Here is a 17,155-nt window from a genome sequence, read left to right on the forward strand (position 1 = left end):
CCAGTTCTTTTAATCCATTTATTTTTTTAAAAATCTAATTTTTATGTCTAAAATAGTCTGGCCCACATGAAATCGAAATTAACGAGTCTGACACCCCTGTCTTAAAGTATAAGTAGAAAAAAGGGGTGTGGGGGGGATTTATGGGGGTGGATTCTTTTCCTCATATTGCAAGAATGAAAATACAGCCTTATATACAAGGGTTTTTAATGGTGTGGTGGTGTTGGCAATACATAACTCCCAATGGGTGTAATGTACAGAAAAACATTTCAATATATACAAAAAAAGTCTCTAACTTGACATGAGAGACCGCACAATGAGTTTCAAAGTTGTTGACATATAATTATTAGTTTGGCAGGCCTTGTCTATATATGTTAGATACTTTATGTCTGGGAGTCTAGGTTGTCTAAATATTTAGTATGAATATGAGAATATTCTCAAGATTTGGGGTGGTGATTGAGGAGTCAATATCAGCAAACCTTTTACAATCATATTTACAATTTTTTTGTCGGATGTGGCCTTAATGGACCACTTGGTGACCGTGTTGTTACAACTCTAATAAAGGGTCTTGTGTTTGGTCAAGTGGAATTTGGATTGAATCCACACAGGTAGCAAATCAATCAAATTGTCAATCAGTCAATCAACCGGTGGTCTGCACTCATCCGAAAAGCAACTAAAGTATACGTCAAATTTGAATAATGTATTCCCTTTGCGGAAAAGAAATAATAAAAACCACTGTTCAGTGAGCAGGAATTTTTACTTCGGAGTTATATGTATACTGACTGGTGACATATTGGCAAAATACCAACTGATGAATTATGCTGGATCAAGAGAAATGTGGTGAGTGAGAAAATGCAGCCTAATATTATCCAAGTTCTATGAGTGACTTCTACAAAAGTGATTGCCAAACTAAACTGACCTTAGGTATCATTAAATAAATAAAGCATAATTTAGAGAAAGAAAATCAATTCAATAAACAAAAACATTGAAAAAGTGTATTTCATCATCTGCTACCTAATCCATAACACCTAATCTTTGACAGTTGTGCTACTGTAGTTATAGAACACAATTTATTTGTGGATAAATCTAAAAGATAAATGACATATTAGAACTATAATGATCTAAATGATTTCTTTGATTCATGCAATAAGATTAGTTAAGCTTACTTAATACACCAGAAAGATGAATTACACAATAAATGAGATAAGTTTATCAATGTTATTTTGTGATAACAGCTGCCAAATGACTTACCATCGATCCAAAGTATGATTAAGAAAAACAGAATGAGGTTAACAAAATAATGGCTAGTGCATTTCCTACTTGTTTTCTTCTTTTTTTCCAGAATCCCCAAAAATGAATTCAAATGTCATGAATTTTAGATTCCATCATTTTAAACAGACTAGAGGGCAGGTCTACTTGAACAATCCTGATAGGCCCACTTGCCTATGCCTGTGTTCTCAACTGCTATGATGTCCACATTGGAAAGTAGTCAAGTACCGTATTTTCACGACTATAAGGCGCACTTAAAAGTCTTAAATTTTCTCCAAAATAGACAGTGCGCCTTATAATCTAGTGCACCTTATATATGGAAAAAACTGAAAACCAAAAATAAAAAACCACCACTGTCGGATATTAAAAAAACACAAACGCCTGAACTGAAGCCACACTGTTAAATATGCAGATGCCATCTTAGTTTACAAAATCTTCCATCATATAGCTCCTCCCTAACTGCAAGATTTTATACAAAAAAATCCAAAACATCAACAATGGCTGGCTCTAGAGGTGACTGTGTAGTGAGTGCTTCATACCTGGAAGTCAATAGCAATTACCGTATTTTCACGACTATAAGGCGCACTTAAAAGTCTTACATTTTTGCCAAAATAGACAGTGCGCCTTATAATACAGTGCGCCTTATATATGGAAAAATGTCATTCATTGAGGGTGCGCCTTATGATGCGGTGAGCCTTATAGTCGTGAAAATACGGTAATCTGATTTAAAAGACTAAACCAAGCTAAACGTTTGGTCAGTTGTGTATATTTAAGGCACCGTCTAAAGTGAGTTTGATTGTTTAACTCATGGTGGGTGGCTAAAACAAGAAAGGCGCGGCATTAATGGACAGAAATCTGCCCATTTATTTAGTTTTTCCAAAGGAATCTGACTACAGGCGTAACCTCTACTTACATTGTTGACAATGAGAGGTTTCAAACAATAAAGCAATATGTTCTGAACAAACAGTGAGATGTTATGTTACTATATAGAAGACAGATAGAGAAAGCAAATCATCCCAACCCACCAAGGTCACACAGTCAAATTAAAGCAACATGTACCAGCTAATCATCGGGGGAATGCAATGCATGCACTAACCAAGCAAGCCATTACTCCGTCATTGCAAAGTAGACAGACTGTAGAAATTCCATGACCTGAGGTTCAGTGACTGTAAAAATGGAGCTAAAACTAGTGTGTTAAATTATAGTTCATCGTTAGGCTGAGAGTGACTGACGGTGTAGTGCAGGGGGTCGGGAACCTTTTTGACGAAAAGAGCCATAAACAATTCATATTTTCAAACATTGAGAGCCATACTTAGAATTTAAAAGTAAAAATACATGAAAATGTGAGCATTTATTATTCATTTTACCACTTTGAAAGACAAAAAAGTCTGAATTCTTTTGAGAATATTATTTCACTGTTGCTAATCAAGAAGTATCAATGACAGAATGCATGCAGAAGAGCCTAATGAAGAAAAAAATAAGATTTAAAAAGGCAGAGAGCCATATACACCCATCAAAAGAGCCACATATGGCTCCCGAGCCATATACATGCATCAAAAGAGCCACATATGGCTCCCGAGCCATATACATCCATCAAAAGAGCCACATATGGCTCCCGAGCCATATACATCCATCAAAAGAGCCACATATGGCTCCCGAGCCATATACATCCATCAAAAGAGCCACATATGGCTCCCGAGCCATAGGTTACTTACCCCTGGTGTAGTGGTTAATTTGCCTGCGAAGTCAGTTTGTCATTTTCTGTACAGGTGACAATCATTACTAGTAATTTCTAGCATAGTATAATCAATCATAACCATTCAGTGTTGTTTACACAAAGTAAATCAAATAACATGCAAAATCAATTTGGCATTTTGTCTACACGTGAATATCATTACTTTAATTTGAAGCATATGTATCAATCATATTTAATCAGATTAGAGTTTAAACAAAGTAAATTAAATGACCCAAAACAATGGTCTGTCCTGCATTTTGAACTTGGACATTCAATTGCACAGCATGAAGTTGGGATTTGGTGCCACCATATGGTGGTTTTATTTCGACTTAGACAATATTAGAATAATTTAATTTTAGAACTAACTATATATGTAGTAGAATAAATAATTCCAAACCAAAAAAAACATACATCATAAGTGCATTAACTAGCACATGATAATGTCATGATTTTCAACACTTACGAAAAAGCTCAACACTCAAAACTTTTCAACATAAAAATCTTCATTTACTGAATTTAGAATAATATTATCAATAATATTGATCTGGAAAACTATTTATTATACTCAAAAAACCCTTCTGGGCCAGGGAGTGTGTTAAAACGATGAGAACATGCATAAGGTAACACTTTTTTATGCATTTATCCACAGAAAGAATTATCAACTTGGCAAGGCTTTTGGATTTAAATGTCTGAACATGCATGGTTTATGTCTTCAGAATTATTAAAAAAAAATTACAGGCGGAAAGAGAAAAGGAATAAAATGTGATACGCCCTATGTCCCTCCTTTGCAGCTGTAACTTGAAAAGAATTTTATTTTTGTACACAAGAACAAGCATCCGCAAGATTTGTGAGGTAATGCCGCATGATCTGTGAGGTCATGTTGGATCTAAAGCAAGGGAGTCAGACTCGGGTTGGTTCGCGGGCCGCTTTAACGTCAACTTGATTTCACGTGGGCCAGATTATTTTAGATATAATATTTAGATTCTTTTTTTATAAATGGATTAAAAGAACTGGATTAAAAGCCCTGAATATTGAGTTTTTATAGACCTAAAATAATGTTTATTTTAGCTTTTTTTAAATATATTTTTAGATTTGACAAAATGATTTTTGAACTAAAAACACAGAAAAAATTGATTAAAAAATTCAATTATTGATTAAAAAGGGGGAAATCAGGAAATCTAATATACATCAATACCCTTCATTTTAATTTGAATCCTAAAACAGAAAGTCAGCACTCATGATTTACTTTCCCGGGCCACACAAAATGATGCGACGGGGCAGAGTTGGCCCTCGGGCCGCCACTTTGACACACGTGATTTAAAGCATAGGCCTGGCTCATCAAAAAAATACATAATATTGATAATATTATATAAACCATTTTTAGGTGACACTTTTTTGCATTGTAAAATGTTCAAGGCACACGAGTGTTTATTCAGTAGCATTAAATATCACCTGCAATATTAAATAAACATGCTTTTTTGTATTGTATACACTGTGAACAGGTAGACTTTTTTACTTTGTCGCGGACTCTGAAATCTTAAATTTAAATGATATGAAATCGTTATTTACTATCATTTTAGAAAATAATGAGATTACTGGACATTGTCATTCACTTGCTTGGTTCCATTTGTTTTCAATGAGACATCTGGACAATTTGGGAAGCTTCAGTGAGTACAGCTCTTTGGAATGTGTATGTAGTATCCATGGAAAACCTGTGTAAACACATAAAATGGCCAGAACTAAAGTTCAAACAGTAGGTAACCCAGTTGGAGATTAATATATAGGCATTATTAAGAAATTTCGTTTGCATTAGGATAATGATGTGATGCCATGTTCGTGTCACGGGACACGTTTGTCGTACCTTGAGCAATTTTTGACGAGTCTGACGTGTCGATAACTCCAGGATTTCAGCCTTTAAGGTCCGGTCGCTCAATGACGTCATAAAGATGCGTTCGTCGCAAACATGGTCGTCTAATAGTGAGGCCAATTTTATAATTTGATGATTTAAGCGTTAGATTGTTTCGCTTCAGGACAATTATATTCTTTCATTGCGACCGCATTTCCTCGAGTTGAGAAACGAGGAAACTCCCAAAATCCGTAATGTAAATGATTGTCACATGACCTAACACAGACACATTTTGAATAATTTCTTTTATGATTAATGCATTTTTTTTGAAGACGCCTTGTTGTTATTGTTGTTTCTGATTTTTATTTTCAATATATCAATGTCTCCAGACCTTATTGCAATTACATTTCTTAATAATGATTCAATGTACCTTGACATGCAATACCTTGACATTCAGAGCAGTTATTTCAACATAATACTACTATGGTAAATTAATCATATAATATGTCAACCTTGTAAAATTGTCATTTCAGGGATGCAAAATATGTGGTGCGCTATAAATGTAGTCAGCCTGGCCCTATACAGGATGTATTAAGGCAAAGACTGGGCTGGCTTGAAGTAAAAGAGTAAGTAGGTTCCATTGTCATCATGTGATTTCAATTTGTGTTTACATATTTTCTTTTAAACTTCCTTTTTTCTCTCCTTAAAAGTGATGGTGAATGGGACTTCCACTGGTGTGGTGTGGGTTGGCTCAAGGAGAATTTATACATGGAGGAACATGTAAGAGTCAACCATTTTCGTAACCATTACGAGGTGAGCCGCCATCGTTGGGTTTAGCATTTCATTCCGTTTGCATCAATTATAAAACTAAGGTAAGTGCCTTACTTTTTTATTCAGTTAACACGCAAGGACTTCATGCTGAAAAATCTAAAAAGATTCAAAAAGAATCTTGAAAGGGAAGCCAACTGTGTGGAAAGCGCCAAATGTGATTTCTTCCCTTGTACCTTCGCTTTGCCTAATGAGTATCATCTCTTTGTGGAGGAATTTAAAAGAAACCCAGGCAGCACTTGGATCATGAAGCCGGTTAGCTCAAATTGATCAGGGTACAAAAGAATATGACTTCAGCAAGAATAACTGATGACTATGCTACATTTGGCATACAATATAATTTGAAAAAATCAACAGTTGATGTTGAGTGCAATATTTTTACAGGCAGCAAAATCTCAAGGAGCAGGAATCTTCCTTTTTAAAAAATTGAAAGACATTATGGATTGGAGGAAGGTATGTGATTTGGAATGATAACAAATGCATAGCTCGATGTAGTACAATTCAAAGCAATCTAATCTCACTGATTACATGTTTTTTTTAGCATGATGGAACCCGCTCAGAGGAGCAGAAAGATGCAACTCAGGTGGAAAGCTATGTGGCACAGCGCTATATTGAGAATCCATACTTACTTAGTGGTAGGTAATTCACTGACTCTTAACAATTAGAAATATACAAATATATATACATACTGATTCACTACTCTGCCACAGGGAGGAAGTTTGATCTTCGAGTCTACGTGATGGTCACATCAGTACGTAATTACATTTAAAAAGGCATTATTTATATGTAAAATTAAAATGTTATGTAATATACATCCTACAATTTTTCTTACAATGGTAGTAATTTCAAAAATGGGTATCTTTTGGTTGCAATTGAGAAAATAGCAAAACATTGTCATTTTATATTTTTTTTACATTTTGAAAATTGATCAGATTTCATGCAGTTTTGGGGAAAAAATATTTTAAATAGTTCTTGCAGGAACACAACGTGCATGGAAATAGCCGATTGAAAAATCCAATGATAGAATTTACTGTATTTTCACGACTATAAGGTGCACTCAAAATTCTTAAATTTTCTCCAGAATAGACAGGGTGCCTTATAATGTGGTGCGCCTTGTAGTCGCGAAAATATGGTATGTATTTTTTAACAATTCCTATAAACCTGTGGAGTTGCACAAATACAAGATCTAATGTTTAAACTCATAAGCTTTTCTTGTTTCTGGCAGAATTCCTGAGCCCATTCTTTGATTTCCTTTTCATTAATATTCCTTTATGTAGTGGAGTGCTGTTTTAGGGACAAAAAAACAACAGTGTCTGAACCGTTTGATGATTTTATGGACCATAGATGAAGATGAGGAAATTCCGTGAATGTGTACTTTAGGGAACAGTAATACTAAACTGTGCAAATATGTTACCTTCACCCCAGCTTTCCTTTTTAGATGAAGGGAAGATGTCAGTTCTCCCACCTGTTCCCAATTGTGGCCTGTTTTTCCAAACCGGTGTTCAATTAACAATCCTCAACGTCCTCAGTTTGATGCTGATATATCTTGTCTTTGTGATGTATTCATTTAAACTGGGGTTGATTCAAAGGATGTTTGTGTGCCTTAGCTGATTAAACATCAATACAATAGGAAGTAATCATGTCGTACAACTGCCAATAAGGAACCAGAAACAGCCTCAAGATGCATTTGAATTGAATTGGATCCAATGATATTATTATTGTTTTTTGAACCACTCGATTAGATCATTTCTAGCCAAAAGATACCCACTCATCAAATTGAGATCCACTTTTAAGTATAATACCAGTCATTTTAATTTGATGCACTCATAAAATGAATACTGTGTCTAAAGTTTAATATGATATCGTTCTACAGTATTTTCCCTTGAAGGCATGGCTGTATCGAGAGGGGTTTGCCCGCCTTTCCAGCACACGCTTCTCTCTTAACAGTATTGATGACAAGTGTATCCTTTTGAGCATGTTAAATGTTAAATGATATTTCTATGCCTTTTGTACTTGGGTTCTTGTTTCAATTTAGTCAATTCCTTTACCAGTACATATTGGGAATCCATGAAATTCCACCATATTTTCCTTGTGACCGGACGTTTGGTCGCCGGTCTTTTGGTCCCGTTTGCTTGCCGGTCAAATTCACTTAGATATTAAACAGTACTTAGATATTAAACTCTCTTAGATATTAACCTCTCTCATGAATATAATTTTGAGAGCTGGCTTCAACAGTAAACTCTGTCACCATTTGACCGGCGACCAAAAGACCGGCGGCCAAAAGACCGGCGGCCAAAAGACCGGCGACCAAAAGACCGGAGACCAAAAGACCGGCGACCAAAAGACCGGCGACCAAAAGACCGGCGACCAAAAGACCGGCGGCCAAAAGACCGGCGACCAAAAGACCGGCGACCAAAAGACCGGCGACCAAAAGACCGGCGACCAAAAGACCGGCGACCAAAAGACCGGCGACCAAAAGACCGGCGACCAAAAGACCGGCGACCAAAAGACCGGCGACCAAAAGACCGGCGAACAAAAGTCTGGCGACCAAAAGACCGGTGACCAAAAGACCGGCGACCAAAAGTCTGGCGAACAAAAGTCTGGCGACCAAAAGACCGGTGACCACAAGACCAGGCGACCAAATGACCAGGCGACCAAACATCCAAGCACCATTTTTCTTAACGCCACTTATACAGATGTGCATCTCACTAATGTAGCTGTTCAAAAAACAGCACCTGACTATGATCCTGAAAAAGTGAGTATCTTTTACAATCACTTTACTTGTAACCACCTCTAACTTTACTTTGTTTTCTTTCAATTATGTGCCTAGGGATGTAAATGGAAGATACAGAAACTCCGTAGGTACCTGACTGCTAAACATGGAAGACAGGTGGTTGAAACTCTTTTCAAAGATATGGATAACATCTTTATCAGCAGCCTGCAAAGTGTGCAGAAGATCATTATAAATGACAAGCACTGCTTTGAGCTCTATGGCTATGATATTATGTTGGATGAGAACCTCAAACCGTGTGAGTACAGTTCAAAACAAATGTTTTCGTGTTGTATAAAAATGCACCCTTTTCCCCCATTGACTGAAGTTAGATCTCATTACAAATGTGTTCCTTATGTATACATTTTTTGATTGATTAGAATTTTAAGACAATTTTTCATTTCTCTGAAGTCAGATGTTCACATACTACATTCCCTTTGTATTTGCTATAGTTTCCTTTAATTTCATTGGCTGGGGACAAATGTTTTAGATATGCTTTCTTAAATGTCTCAGCATGTTCTGTGTCATTTTCCATTTGCTTAACTCATTAGCACCCACTCTTTATCTCTCTGGCTGATCTTGAGATGTTATTTGAGTATTTTCCAATTTCCCCTGAAGTAAAAAAGGAGGGGTGGGGGGTCTTGTCACCCTCACAGAATCACAATCAAATGAGAAACTACAAATTATTACTAAAACACCATAAGAGTCAATCAGGATGAGGTACTGCAAGTGAAATCCCTTAACTGTGGCCCCTTAATGTTTCCACTTTAAAATAAAAGTGTGAGTGAGTGTGTATATGCGTGCAAGTACTTGTGTTTTGTATTCATAGTGCAGCTGCACTGAGGCATGCATTTTTAATGTACATGAAGATATACTATGCGTGCACAGTCACGTACACAGAGATTAGGCAACGATGTTCATGTAGAAATGAAGCATACAAGTAAAAATCCTGCTTATAAAAACAGTAGTAAAACATTTTTTCATGGCCAGAGGGTAATATATTTAATAAATGTCTGGTAAATTCTTGACCCTTATAACCAAGGGCACTCATTGAAAAGATGACCCATAGCCGATGATGCCCCCTTGTGTTTATTTGTAGGTGGTTAATTGAAGTAAATGCCTCTCCATCACTTGCACCCAGTAGCCAAGAGGATTATGATATGAAGTACAGCTTATTGGAAGATACGGTGAATATTGTGGATATGGAAGGAAGGTAAGTTGTTTTATATTAACTGAGTAGAAATAAACTGAAATTGGTGGTCAGTCATCACATTAAAGGTCGCTAAATAAATAATAAAAGTATATTGAATATTTTTAGTAGCGATAAATGTGTCCATAAAATATTCATTTATTTATTGATCTATTGTACCGCGCATCCTCGTGAACTGACTTCGGAGGGAAGTACTGCACTGTAACTGCAACATGTGTCAAAGTGGTGGCCCGGGGGCCAAATCTGGCCCACCGCATCATTTTGTGGGGCCCGAGAAAGTAAATCATGAGTGCCGACTTTCTGTTTTAGGATCAAATTAAAATGAATAGTATAGATGTATATTATATTTCCTGATATTCCCCCTTTTAAATCAATAATTGCAATTTTTCATCCATTTTTTCTGTGTTTTTAGGTCAAAACTCATCTTGCAAAATCTAAAAAATATTTACAAATATTTTCTGTTTTCTACTTTAATATAGAATAAAGAAAAATTTGGTTTCCTTTTGAAATCGATTAAAAGGGATTTTTCCTTTACTAAGAAAAAAAGCTCAAATAAACATTGTTTTAGATCTATAAATAAACTGATTATTCAGGGATTTTGATCCAGTTCTTTTAATCCATTTATTTAAAAAAATCGAAATTTTATATCTAAAATAATCCGGCCCATGTGAAATCAAGTTGATGTTAAGTCAGCCCGCAAACCGCATGTTTGACACCCTTGCCCTAGACTGGTCGCCAGTCAGCCATAGGTCAAACAGAGAGATGGAGACTTAGTTAAATATTTTTTTGTATATCAATGTGAAGTATATTAGGTTATATTATTGTCATTTTATAGAAAAAAAACGAGCACAAACTGCTGTTTCTTCTCAGGTTGACTGGGAAGGAGAAGAGAGTTGGTGGGTATGATCTCGTGTGGAATGATGGGCCTGTCTATAGTGAAGACGTTGATCCAGAAATATTTGGCTGCTCATGTTTAAAAGCCAACACATATTTGGGTAAGGAAGAATCTTATTTGGAGTCATCAAACACGTACAGGTTAAAATATGTACATTTTGTTTCATTGAGTATAACATTCTTTACTTTTTCCAAGGTTGTGCAAATGACAGGGAACGACAGTTAAATTCCCTTCTGAAAACATTTCCTACCCAGAAAAAGACATAAAGATGTGGATGTTTGATCTTCTGCCACTAGATACCTTCCTTCTTGACTGCACTTGTTACATTAGTCTTCAGAGTTGGCATCAACGCTCCAATCTAGCAAAACCTTAACCTTGAGATTCATTCTGTCAACATTGAATAACTATTCGATCATAAAGTTACGTCCAGATCAGGGTTTGAAAACTTTTGAACCGTCAAAGACTCATTTAAACCTAGTTTCCATGGAAGAAACAACACTAGGATAAAATCCCCAGGTACCAGACAACCAACCATTTGATCTCAGAACTGTAAAACTGACATGCTAACCACTCGATCTCATTGTCGCCCCAAGTAATGCATCCACTTCCCTTTATTTAACAGAACAATTGACTTATTATTATGACCAAAGCTAAATTCCTTCCTTAAATCTCGTCAGTGCCTCAAAGCTTTTTAAATCAAATACTCAATTTAAAAAAAATCAAAGGGATCAAAAAATGAAATGAGGCTCCGGAGCTACAAGTTGCCAAACCCTGTTTGTCCTTCTTTCATGTTTCCTATGTTTTAATGTTGATTTTGTATTCCCAAGATACCACTCATGGAATTGCACGCCATTTTTTTTGTACATCTTTTTGTTGGATTTGTGCCAAATTCCAGGTATTCAAAGAGAGATTTAGTATTTGGGATGTTATGTTACTAACCTATGCATGGACAGGCAATCTGTCATGTTATATTATTTTAGATAATCACACTTTTTTCTTTTCTTTCATGCATGATCTTAAAATAAACCACATTTTCCATATGGAGCTTTGTACTAGATTTCGGTCATCTTTATTTTTCCTGGTAGAAGTGACTGGGTTCAGAACTTGTCAGTCTGTGGGTGGTGTGACAAGATTTTAGGCAGCCTCCACTACACAAAAAGAAATTGAAAATGACTAGGGGCAATTTAGGAGGAAGAAATTTTGGTGTGTTAAGCAGGCAATATACACATGACAGGTGTTGATGGAAAGACGCATAGGTACTTTCACCTCAGTTGACCCTGAAATAAAAAAAAAATATATAATATATATATATATATATATATATATATATATATATATATATATATATATATATATATATATATATATATATATATATATATATATATATATATATATATATATATATATATATATATATATATATATATATATATATATATATAATTTTTTTTTTTTTTACATATTTTCGTTATGTTCAGCAACAGTGGAATTGTTTAGAGAAAAGGGCGTCGTCGTAGTCAAGTTCTGCTGAGTTGTGTCGTTACCATGCCAACAGCTGCAGCAACGCGAATGACCTAATCTTCCTCCATTCGTCTTTTGTTGCGAAAATATGAAAACCATCGCATCAATGTCAATGTCAAAGAATAAGGTAAACAGTTAAGTAAATTTTGTCATGTCGTGCAATGCTTCAAAATGTAACTAAGTTGGACGGACGAGAAAATACGTTGACGTTTGTAAAGCTTGCTTTAAGAAAGTTACAGGTTAGTAGAAAATTCAAAACAAATAGAGACAAAGGACCGAAAACAAATAATTTATAAACATTTTACTTTTTAAAAGCGTGGCTTCTGGTTACTGTTACTACATAAAAAGTTGTTTGCCTAAAAAAACAGTCCATAATGGAGCTTACATATGAATTTCAATGATAATGTTTTCTTGTTCCAACATGCTTAGCTTCCCCTGAAAGCTGTGTACAAAGCCTCCAAGGACTGTACCAAACTTACTGAAAAGCGGTAAGTTGTGCCTCTATTCATTTTTCCCCTCCCAAGCAGAAGCCAAAACTTCTGCAAATTAAGCAACTGCATAGGGCTCTTTCACCGTTAGGGGGCACTACAAAGTGTCAAGAAATAATATTGTTATCTAGAATCTATGAAATAGATCCTAGATAACAATATTGTTTATCTTTTTGACAGAGAAAGCCATCAACAATTCATACTTTCAAATATTATTCCTTAAGAGCCATACACAGAATTAAGTATGCATACATTAAAATGTGTGCATTTTAAAGTAGAAAAACTCCTAATGGTGTGTTTGGGAATCAACTCTCATTGACATTCCATATTTTTAGCTCACAGGTTAGTGGAGAGCCATATGCATCCATCAAAAGAGCCACATATGGCTCCTGAGCCATATGTTCCCTACCCCTGATCTATGAGATATTTCAAAAACTTTTAATCATAAGTTATTATTACTATTATTATAGATATTAATATTATCTCTCATCTCATTTTCTGAAGAGAAGGAAGATGTGCTGTGCGTTACAAGTGTGGTCCAGTTGGCATAATTCAGGATGTCTTGAAACAAAGAGCAGGCTGGATCGAAGTCAAAGAGTTAGTAAGGTTTTAATAGAATTATAACCCTATATTAAATTGTTATGATAGTGTTCTTTCTCCTACAGTGATGGCCAATGGGATTTTCATTGGTGCGATGTGGGCTGGCTGAGAGAAAACTTTGATCACTTATACTTGGAGGAAAATGTCAAAATTAACCACTTTCGCAACAATTATGAGGTGAGCGTACATATTCTAGTACCGTATTTTCACGACTATAAGGCGCACTTAAAAGTCTTAAATTTTCTCCAAAATAGACAGTGCGCCTTATAATCCAATGCGCCTTATATATGGAAAAAACAGAAAACCAAAAACAAAAAACCACCACTGTCGGATATTAAAAAAACACAAACGCCTGAACTGAAACAATACTGTTATATATGCAGAAGCCATCTTAGTTCACAAAATCTTCCATCATATAGCTCCTCCCCCACTGCAAGATTTTATACAAAAAAATCCAAAACATCAACAATGGCTGGCTCTAGAGGTGACTGTGTAGTGAGTGCTTCATACCTGGAAGTCAATAGCAAAACTGTATTTTCACGACTACAAGGCGTACTTAAAAGTCTTAAATTTTCTCCAAAATAGACAGCGCGCCTTATAATACAGTGCGTCTTATATATGGAAAACATGTCATTCATTGAGGGTGCGCCTTATAATGCGGTGCGCCTTATAGTCGTGAAAATACCGTATTTGGTTTATTAATTCACAACTTCATCATAATACCCCGTTCTCACTTTAATGTTTTAGTTGACTCGCAAAGACTTCATGTTGAAAAACCTCAAAAGATATAAGAAAAATCTCGAACGTGGGGCCAGCTGCCTGGAAGCCTACAAATGCGATTTCTATCCCTGCACTTTTGTGCTGCCAAATGAGTATCATCTTTTCGTCGAAGAGTTCAAAAAACATCCTGGCAGCACCTGGATCATGAAGCCGGTGAGTTTGAATTCTTTAGTGACACCATAAATGACCTTTTTTGTTAAGCATAAAAGAGAATTAAACAATCTAATCTATACTATTTAATAACATTCCTGATTTCACAGGCAGCCAAATCTCAAGGAGCTGGCATCTTCCTTTTTAAAAAACTCAAAGATATTGTGGATTGGAGGAAGGTGAGTCTTTTTAAGGACCAATAAACCACACAGCACTATACATTCCAGCAAATTTTGCAATTCCAGCACGATGGCAACCGCTCAGAGGAACAAAAAGAAGCAACTCTACCTGAAAGCTATGTGGTACAGCGTTACATTGAGAACCCCTATCTACTTGGTGGTAATTAATTTAGTACTCACAAATGCCTGAATCGAAGCAATATAATATAACTATTAACTCACTTCTATCCAGGAAGGAAGTTTGATCTGCGGGTCTATGTGATGGTCACATCGGTATGTAAATATGTGCATTAAATAGCAAACAACATGACTAAGCAAATGTTGACTTAAAGTAATTTATATTTGTTGAATGACTGTCTTTAGGATGAAAACAATACACCTATATTTGTGATTGGTTGATAACCTTTTTTTGGTGTAACCTGCCTCCTGCCCAATGTTCCCTCTATGATGCGCGAATGCACAATTGCGCACTACTCTCGTCTTCTCTGCGCAGCAGCAATCATATGGCGCGCAGTAAATAAAATCCAAACTTTTTTTTTTTACTCCTCTCCCCATGATGGTGCCGTTTACGCGGTAGCCAGTGACAGTAAATGTCCACTCTTATGTTTTTCATGTTTTACAGCATGTTTTACATGAAAATTAGAGGTAACATTGACATGCACCTGCTTATGGCAGGTGTGATACTGGTGTGCCCATAGCGAGCAATGATGATGTTGCTCACACTGGTACTCAGTGTGCTCAGGCAGGTTGTATTTATGCCCAGAGCAATAGAAAATTAGAGGGAACATTGCTCCTGCCTGAAGTAAAACGGAGATTGGAAGTATAGACAATGGAGGGATAATAAAGATATCTCTTATTAGTTTTGATAAACTCTGGAGAAAATATTCAGGAAATTCCTTTTTTTTTGTGCCCAGTCTTCATCTTTTATCGTGTGCTTATGTCTTTTTCATCCAAAAATCTAAATTTGTTTAATGTATAAAACAATTTGGGCTTTGTTAGACAACTATAACTATAATTTACAATCTTGTCCTTTAGTTTTTTCCCTTGAAGGCATGGCTCTATCGGGATGGCTTTGCTCGCCTCTCAAGCTCACGCTTCTCTCTAAATTGTATTGATGACAAATGTATCCTTTGCTATTGGGGTTTTTTTATTATCATTTTTTAAAAATGCATCCAATAGTGCAAGAAAAGAATTCGCCAATCTGGAAAAAGGAACATTTTGCACAATCTCCATGCTTTTGGTTCTTAGGTTTTATTCTCAATATTTAAGTATTGTCTTAGGTTTCAATAAACATAATAAAAGACCAGCCTTTTCCTTAGTCTACCCTTACAGATGTCCATCTCACTAATGTCGCTGTTCAAAAAACAGCGCCTGACTATGACCCTGAAAAGGTGAGCAATTTAAAACATGTTGACTAGTGGAAGCATTGATAATCATACTAAAATATCAGTGTGTGGGTGAGCAAGTTTGTTGAATTGAAAGCATCTACCCACCTGTACATAGGGCTGTAAATGGAAGCTAGAAAAGCTCCGGAGATACCTGACTGCAAAACATGGCGGACAAGCAGTTGAAGCTGCATTCAGAAAGATGGATGAAATCTTCATCTGCAGTCTTCAGAGCGTGCAGAAGATAATTATAAATGACAAACATTGCTTTGAACTCTATGGCTATGACATCATGCTGGATGAGAATCTCAAACCGTGTGAGTTTAATTACAAAAAACATGATTTCAGTAAGGATATTTGAAGAAATAATACTGCTTCTCTACAATGTATAACTTCAAATGACAAACATTTCTATTGATCCCATTGGATGACTCATTTATCAGCCTTTGAATTGCATTCCTACTAAGAGATTATATAGAAATATTTGCCATTGTCCACTACTGATAGTCCATTGCTGATCTAAATCACTTATTGTGAGGTCATTAATGTCATTCATTTACTTTTCGCAGGTGGTTGATTGAAGTAAATGCCTCCCCCTCACTTACACCAAGCAGTCAAGATGATTATGAGATGAAATACAGATTGCTGGAAGACACTGTGAATGTCGTTGACATGGAAGGAAGGTATACATTTATGTGACGTTAAAAAATCCTTCTTTTATACATATATAAAAATAATAATAATCATATTTTTGGAGGCTTGTTAGAAAGCTATGACAGAAAAGAATATCTGTGGCCACACTGCCATTATAAACCATTCTGCACCCTTTCAGGTTGACTGGAAAGGAAACAAGAGTGGGTGGATATCAACTCATGTGGAATAATGGGCCTGTGTTTAGAGAGAACGTCGACCCCACAATATTTGGGTCTTCATGTTTAAAGGCCAACACATACTTAGGTATTTATATTTTTGGTGTTGATTTATGCATTTTTTTTAAAATATGGCATGTTTTCTGCAGGATGTGGAAATGATGGGGAAAAGCAAAATATCCAGAAAGTTTGAGCTACTTTTACTGAATACCTTTGGACTTTTCATGGTGTCATCCATGTCTGCATGTGGACAATGCTTGATAACTTCTGGCTATGTTGTTGTGCCAAGCTAAGACAGGTTTGGAGCCTATATAATACCATGTGTCATTCATCATTTGGCATGTAGGGAAATAATTTAGATGACTTCATTTAACAATGCATTAAAAATCATCATTCATTTTTCTTGAGTTCGCACAAACAATGCAGTTTGTTTTTCAACTGAAGAGGCCCAGGGTTCTTCAATGCCTAAATTGAAAGCTCATCATTGATTCAATATCTACATTATATTCAATTTAATTCAATTACTTTGCTGTAATGCCTAACAGTCTGATATGAAATGTATATATCAAATGTGTTGCTATATATATTTAGTATATACAGTGTTCCCTCAGTTATCGTGGTTAATGGGGA

The 17,155-nt window shown here is 35.8% G+C and overlaps 2 protein-coding genes across 2 annotated transcripts; both read left to right on the forward strand.

Annotated features, from left to right (window-relative positions):
• Positions 1 to 5,098: 5,098 nt before the first annotated feature.
• LOC144197584 (putative tubulin polyglutamylase TTLL9) lies at positions 5,099 to 11,594 on the forward strand. Its single transcript, XM_077718049.1, has 13 exons — positions 5,099 to 5,103; positions 5,381 to 5,473; positions 5,558 to 5,660; positions 5,745 to 5,930; positions 6,060 to 6,128; positions 6,217 to 6,310; positions 6,386 to 6,426; positions 7,549 to 7,636; positions 8,372 to 8,430; positions 8,506 to 8,702; positions 9,545 to 9,658; positions 10,526 to 10,650; positions 10,746 to 11,594. Coding segments are annotated over exons 1-13 (1,242 nt in total). The 5' UTR covers positions 5,099 to 5,101; the 3' UTR covers positions 10,817 to 11,594.
• A 568-nt stretch (positions 11,595 to 12,162) lies between these two features.
• On the forward strand, positions 12,163 to 16,444 carry LOC144203900 (putative tubulin polyglutamylase TTLL9). Its single transcript, XM_077727497.1, has 13 exons — positions 12,163 to 12,201; positions 12,257 to 12,313; positions 12,504 to 12,562; positions 13,067 to 13,159; positions 13,228 to 13,339; positions 13,910 to 14,095; positions 14,203 to 14,271; positions 14,338 to 14,431; positions 14,504 to 14,544; positions 15,307 to 15,394; positions 15,604 to 15,662; positions 15,775 to 15,971; positions 16,226 to 16,444. Exons 1-13 carry the CDS (start codon positions 12,163 to 12,165, stop codon positions 16,353 to 16,355), a joined length of 1,224 nt encoding a protein of 407 aa, XP_077583623.1. The 3' UTR covers positions 16,356 to 16,444.
• The last annotated feature ends 711 nt before the right edge of the window (positions 16,445 to 17,155 follow it).

This window comes from Stigmatopora nigra, chromosome 1 (genome assembly GCF_051989575.1).
Source record: "Stigmatopora nigra isolate UIUO_SnigA chromosome 1, RoL_Snig_1.1, whole genome shotgun sequence".
NCBI classification, from domain to species: domain Eukaryota; kingdom Metazoa; phylum Chordata; class Actinopteri; order Syngnathiformes; family Syngnathidae; genus Stigmatopora; species Stigmatopora nigra.